The following is a 7,012-nucleotide window of genomic DNA, read 5'->3' on the forward strand; positions in this document are numbered from 1 at the left end:
TTTTCAAAAGACTGTCAGGTGCCACACACTTGTGGAAAAAGGAAAAATCCCTAAAAGGTTCTTGAAATTAATAATGCCTGTTTTTAAAAAAATAATAATAAATGAAAAAATGGTCTTTCCTCCCCTGGAGTGCAAACACAGTAGCAGAAGTTTATTGAATTATGTATTGTTTAATGTCTTTAAGGCTGTACTTCAAGCTGGATGTGTTGGGGCATGGCTTCAATTCCAGCACTCAGGAGGATGGAAGTTCAAGTCCAGTCTTGAATGTATAATATTAGAATTTGAGGCCTGCCTGTGCTGCATGAGACAAGTCTCAAAAAGGGGGGCTGGGATCTGGCTGGGGCGGGACTCTGAAGGGGATTGATTTCCTTACTGTGAGGGATCCAGAAATTGTGTGCAGCCCAAACATTTCTAAACAGAAAGGAATTGTTCGGTTTTGTTATATTTTGTTTGAGAGACATGGTCTCACTGTACAGCCCACTCTGGGCTTCAGTTCTCAATTCTCCTGCTTCTGACCCCCACAGCCCCCTCCAAAAAAAAAAAAGTAGGGTTATCAATCTATCCAGCATGCCCAGATTCCTTTACTTTATTTAGTTAGCTTTATCTATTTATGTCACAATATTTTATGTAAAACTCTCATAATGTAAAATATACTCTCTTAGACCAGAAACCTTCAAACAAAACAAGCCCAAATATCACCTGGTACGCTTATTATAGGGGACCCAACACCTAGAAACTATGAACTTACATATTTTTACATCCATCGTAGGAGGCAGGTTTTATCACAATCCCCATTAGACAGGCAGGAAAACTAAGGCCACAAAGCACGGCCAGGGGCAAACCCAATCTTGGTGGCCCATGCCTGTCAGGATACAGATCACAAGGCTGAAGTAAGAACCCAGAGAAGGTAAGGCCAGCCCATGCTACATAGCTAGTTCAAGTACAGCCTGGGCTATATACGTACTGTCTAGAAAAAGAAAAAACTTGAACGGTAGAGAATCAGCTACCTCAGGAAACAAGCGACATTTATTGGAAGCCAATTAGTTTCTTTGTACATGTACACACACACACACACACACACACACACACACACACACACACACACACTCCAGGCAGGCTCTCTCACACAAAACCTGTCTGCATTCAGCTGTGAGTTAGATCATTTTGGAACCGGCCTAACGATTTCAAACAAGTTCTTAAGCCTTTCCCCTCTGTGGCTGAGCATGATGAGACTGTCAAGGGAGCAAATGAGATGACTTCCTTGCATGCCTAAAACACTCAGCATATTTACTCACACAGGAGGAGCAGGCAAGATGCCCTTTCTTCCCCAGGCTAGAGTTTGAATGGGGCCAACCAAGAGTTTGAGAACTCTAAGTCAAAGCAGTGAGCTCTGGGGTCGAGCTACGCCAGTTTTCACAGTGAGGTAAGCTTAGAGCTGGAGCTGTTTGTCCAAAGAAGGAGTTGGATGTTGAAATCCAAGAGTTTTCCTTGACAGGCTGATGCCCTGACCTCCCTGACTTGTCAAAGTGATGGTTCTGGGAGGTGTCGATTTTTCTCATCTGAGGAAATTCAAGCTGACGTCCTCCATTTTTTTTCTGTTTTGTTTTGTTTTGTTTTGTTTTTGGTTTTTGGTTTTTGGTTTTTGGAGACAGTTTCTCTGTGTGTAGCCTTGGCGCCCTGGACTCACTTTGTAGACCAGGCTGGCCTTGAACTCAGTGCCATCCACCTGCTTCTGCCTCCTGAGTGCTGGGATTAAAGGTGTGCGCCACCATGCCTGGCCCAAGGCTTTCACAATTAAATTCCAAGAAACAAGATAAAGTTGCCTCATCCACTTCGCTGAGTGCAGAACAAACAGGGCAGCTGAGCGCTTCCTAAAGGAAACCCAAGAGCCTTTGGAGGTTTGCATGAAACAGGCTTGTTCAGAGCCTCGTGCTAACTTGATCATCCACTGCTGCCCCGCCCCAGAGAACCGCTCTGCTGAGCACGCACAGCCAGAGCCCGAGGGATCAGACCCGTTGCAATCTTGTATCTGTGCATTTTAAAGATCCCTGACATGTGACATGTTTGTAAGCCCTGATTAGATATGGACACACAGCTTTCCTTCTTAGTCCAGGCCCCAACAACAGCAGGCCTCTTAGAACGTGCTTCCAGTCCTTGAGAAATGCCTGGTTTCTCCTGTGCCATCCCATGGGTGGTCTCTGGGAAAAGAAAATCTTAAATGTCTCTCATTCTGTCCCCTCCCCCTTCTCCAACCCAGTTCTATCTGGAGAACCCCTGAGAACCAACCGGGTGCTCCCAGCGATTCCAAGCCTGCGAGGGCACGGCCAGCCAACTGAAGAGAGAGGGCGGCCCTCCAGCCCCACCCACGATGAAAACTAACGGCAGGTCTCGCGTTTTGGAAACACACAAGATACATATTTTTCAACTTTCCAAGGGTGAGATTACTCTGGTTCCTATGAACAAAGCCCTAACTTCGTAGGCTGCGTTCTACAAGCCATTCATGGTTTTGTAATTCAGGATTCCTTATTTCAAATACATATACTTCCTAAACACACACTTAGAATCTTCGGGTGTGCAAACATTGCCAAGTCTATGAGTTTCTGTGACCCGCCCTGCCCGTGCCCCCCTCACACACACACACACACACTGTAATTCAGAAACAAAATACATTCCTAGCAAGAGGATTTAGGTACATTTCATTCATGGCTATGGGCATGTTTGCTGTTTTGTCTGGTTTTTGCTTATTTGGTGGTTTTATGTACTTTTTAAGTGTATGCTTTGCTGAATAAAAAAAAAAATGAGAAAAGTAAATCCTCGACTTGTTCTTGATGTTCATTTCCATTCTATCTTGGCCTGACAAAACTTAATTGAAATTTAGTACTAAATACCTAGTGTCAGTCACAGTGTATGGCTCTGAAATTTGCTCTCTTCTGCAAAACTATTTTTTGATATTGTCAGCTCTTGGCTAGACCCCCAATCACTTGACAGTGTTTCTGTCTCTTCTTTGTTATTTACTTAGTTCCACTTTCTGTTGTTTTCAGATATGTCTGATGGCCCCAGCAATAAAAAGGGTCATGGGAGCTGGCAAGGTATGCTTCCTGGTCTCATCAAACTCCTCACCCGTCCCTCAAATATTTTACACGTTACGAATTCTTTTCTGTTTCAAAACAACATCAAGAAGATGGCATGTTATTTAGACGGCTCTGGCTGGAGGCTTTGTCTCTAGTCACATAAGGTGACAGTCACTCCACGTTGTTATCACCAGGTCTCTAGGTTTTGGCAATGTGTCAAGTATAACATTTACTACTTTATATTAGTGTTATACTCTAGTGGGAAATAGACTCCGCAGTTATGATCTAGGGCACATTGCAGGATTCAACGTAGACACTAAGACAGCTAATGGGTTTTTTTTTGTTTTGTTTGTTTTTTGTTGTTGTTGTTGTTGTTTTTCTTTTTGTTTTTTTCTGGAAGGGAATAGAGAGAGATGGAGAAAGGGAGTTGTCAAGGGCAGAGTAGTGCTGAGTGGCCAGGACCCCAATCCTGTCCACTGAGGCTGTGAAAGAGAAAGTGAGCGGCTCAGGCTCCTACACTGAGCAGAGCTGCGGAAAAGCAAATCCTATGGCACACAGAGGAACCTTTAAGTCACAGCTCCTGAAGGGTTTCCTCTTCCTGTTTTGTTTGTGGGGTGTTTCATCTTTCAAGCCTACGTGTTTTATAAGCATCAGACCATTAACTTGTTCAGTGTTTCCACAGGCTCCTTTAGAATCCATTTTTACCCACTAGTAAATGCCTTGACCAAGCCAGGATAGGCAAGTGTCTGCTTCAACGATAAACATCCCCCAGAGTCTCTTTGGCCAATGCCTTGTGTTCTTCAGCCACAATACATGTCTCACAGCAGCTGGCAGAGTTGGCTAGTATAGATTCCATCGTGACATGGTTTCCGTGGTGATCAAAGAAGAGGAAATGAGCTATGAGTCACCACGTTCTCTCACGTTCCCATCACCATATCAACCCACATGGATGTCACTAATTTTAAGTGGGGAGGAGTACAGAAATTCAATCTCTTTGTATTTGCAGAAAATAGGGATATAAAATATCTATAAATGGCCGGGTGTGGTGGCACATGCCTGTAATCCCAGCACTCGGGAGGCAGAGGCAGGCGGATCGCTGTGAGTTCGAGGCCAGCCTGGCCTCAAAGTGAGTCCAGGACAGCCTAGACTACACAGAGAAACCCTGTCTTGGAAAAAAAAATTATAAATGACCATAACAATGAGTACACTAACCAAAAGAAAGAGCCCCTGGTTAAGTAGATAAATCAAAACAAAAATTTAAACATATTCAGCTATGGATAAAACTAGCATCCCTAACAACTGCGTTGACTTAGGTTCATATACAAAGACTTTTCCAGTGCAAAGCCTTCCAGTTCAGTTTGGCGTGGGAATTTTTGTCAGCTGTGAAGATGTGCTATGCTGCTACCGCCATGTCTTCAGTGAGAGCGACTGTCCTGTCAAGAGGTAAAGTCGCTTAGGGCACAAATTGATGGTTGGGTACATTTTAACTGATGAAAGCAGATGTTTACCTGACAACTTAAATGGTTTTCGAAGGACTGTGTGGTACAGGTACAGGTTTCGCCTCAGGCTACTAAGAATTGGTAGAAACTAAAAGGGGTGGGGCTTAATAGGAAGTCTTCTGGCCCTTGGAGACCTTGAAGGGAATACTGGGACCCTGGCTGTGTCCTCCTATTCTTTGTATTTCCCATCCTGGACATGCACTATGTACTCGCCAGCATGGTGTGCTGCCTCCTATGGACCAAAAAACCAATGCAGGCAGCTGACCAGGAACCCAGACCTTCAAAACCACAAGTCAAAATGAGACCTTCCTTTTAGAGCTGAGTACTCAGGTGTGTCAACAGAGCAATGGAAAGCTCACTAAGATGCTAAGGATTCGCTGGGGTTGGGATTAAACGCAGGGGTAGAGTCCCTACCTTCTACACATGAGACCACGTATCCAATCTCCAGCACCACAGGCAAGGGAGAGACCACCAATGAATGCTTTTCAAAGTTCCAAAGAACCTTTTCTTCTAAAGCGAGTATTTGTTATTTTATCACTAAGGGCCTGTATCCCTAGTTTATACATGTGAGCAAATTCTTTCATTTGACTTACTCTGTCAACATATAAGACTGGCCCTGTCATTTCCCATCTCCCTCTTCCAGACAAATAATCTGAAGCAGAAAGAGAAGTGAACTGGCTTGCCCCAGATCGTCTGGCTAATAAACGGCAGGGCCAGGCTTGGCAAGCAGGTTTCTTTTGTCCCACAGCTCACATGCGGAATGTCCAGGTTATCATTTTCCTGAGCCAGAAACTCATTCTCATTTCATGGTACAATACGTCCTTCCTGCCGGGCGTGGTGGCGCACGCCTTTAATCCCAGCACTTGGGAGGCAGAGGCAGGCAGATTGATGTGGGTTTGAGGCCAACCTGGTCTATAAAGTGAGTCCAGGACAGCCAAGGCTACACAGAGAAACCCTGTCTTGAAAAAAACAAGCAAAGAAACAAAAAAATACTTCTTTCCTGGCCTGTATGCAGTCTGTCCATCTACCCAGGCAAAGTAGAGCCATGGCCACTAGTTTCAGGAAGTACACAAGCAACCCAGTACTTTGTGTCAAACCACTGAGCTGGGGAAGGCATGGGTATTTATTTTCTCCGTATTTCTTAGTTCCCTGTGGAAATCACCTGGCTTAGCAGTGGTGTCACTTCTCCCAGCAAATACGTAAGGTATTGTTCCCATCTTCTTGGAATTAAGCCAGTATAAATAGATTTCTGTGACTCCAGATTATTTATTTCAACTCTACCAAAACACAGCTTGACACTCAGTGCGATTTTTTTTTTTTAAAGCTCACCAAGCAACAAATTAGAAGTACCCCATGCCTTCCAGGAAGACAAACATGGTCATTAATTTTGCTTTGGCCTCTATTCTTTGAAATTAACCCACACTTGTCTCCCAGCAAATGCTTCCTGGCACTTTGAAGGTGGTCTTGAAAACAACCCCTTGGGCTCCTTGACAACAATTCATTCGAGACAGGGGTGGAATGAGGTAACCAAGAAAACATCATATTTGACCTTAGCATAAAATATTGCACCCAAGTGAGCCAAACATTAAAAAGGAACATGACAACAACTCCTGCACATAGAAAATTAGTCTCTTAGTGTATGGGGTGGGGGGCGGAAGTGGGGGGGGGGTGCGATCACATTCAAAGCAAAGTAACTAAACTCCAATTGCATATTTCCCAGACATTAACATGGAAATGTTAGTTAATACTGACAGATGAAGACCACCAACAAACTTTGTTTGTAACTTAGTGGGAGAGGGTTTGCCCAATGAGTGAAACTAGGACACACCACTCCAAGGTATGGTTGAAGAGATGTTTTAACTGTAGATATTAAAGAGCAAACAACCAGAGGCCATCTGGAAGACTTCAGAGCAGAGGAAGAAAGTACTGGAGTGAACATGGACAGCAGACTGAACCGGGATAAGCAGGGAAGCTGACTGATGGAGAACCAAGAGAGAGGGGCAAGAGACCCAGAGAGATGCCAAAGACAGAGGAGAGAAATGGGAGAGCAAGAGAGTAGTAACAGGAGAGAGAGAGAGAGAGGGAGACAGACAGACAGACACAGAGAAAGACTGAGACATACACAGAGACAGAGAGACACAGAAAGAGACAGAGACACAGAGACAGAGAGAGAGAGAGACAGAGACAGAGAGAGACAGAGACACAGAGACAGAGAGACAGAGACATAGAGAGACAGAGACAGAGAGACACAGAAAGAGACAGAGACACAGAGACAGAGACACAGAGACAGAGACACAGAGACAGAGAGACAGAGACAGAGAGAGACAGAGACAGAGCGAGACAGAGACAGAGAAAGACAGAGAGACAGAGACACAGAGAGGGACAGAGACAGAGACAGAACGCAAAGGAGACAGAGAGAGGACCAAGAGCTTTCATGGCTGA

General features: G+C 44.6%; 1 protein-coding gene across 2 annotated transcripts in view; it reads left to right on the forward strand.

Moving 5' to 3' along the window:
• The window catches only part of ANKRD55 (ankyrin repeat domain 55), a 92,666-nt gene extending 89,855 nt beyond the window's left edge, over positions 1-2,811 (forward strand). For both annotated transcript variants that reach the window (XM_084801021.1, XM_084801022.1), the window contains one exon: positions 2,258-2,811. In XM_084801021.1, the coding sequence (XP_084657147.1) occupies positions 2,258-2,379 (122 nt within the window). In that variant the 3' untranslated portion in view covers positions 2,380-2,811. The remainder of the gene's footprint in view (positions 1-2,257) is intronic.
• The last annotated feature ends 4,201 nt before the right edge of the window (positions 2,812-7,012 follow it).

The sequence above is a fragment of the Acomys minous genome (assembly GCF_964271855.1).
Source record: "Acomys minous genome assembly, chromosome: 11".
In the NCBI taxonomy this organism is placed as follows: domain Eukaryota; kingdom Metazoa; phylum Chordata; class Mammalia; order Rodentia; family Muridae; genus Acomys; species Acomys minous.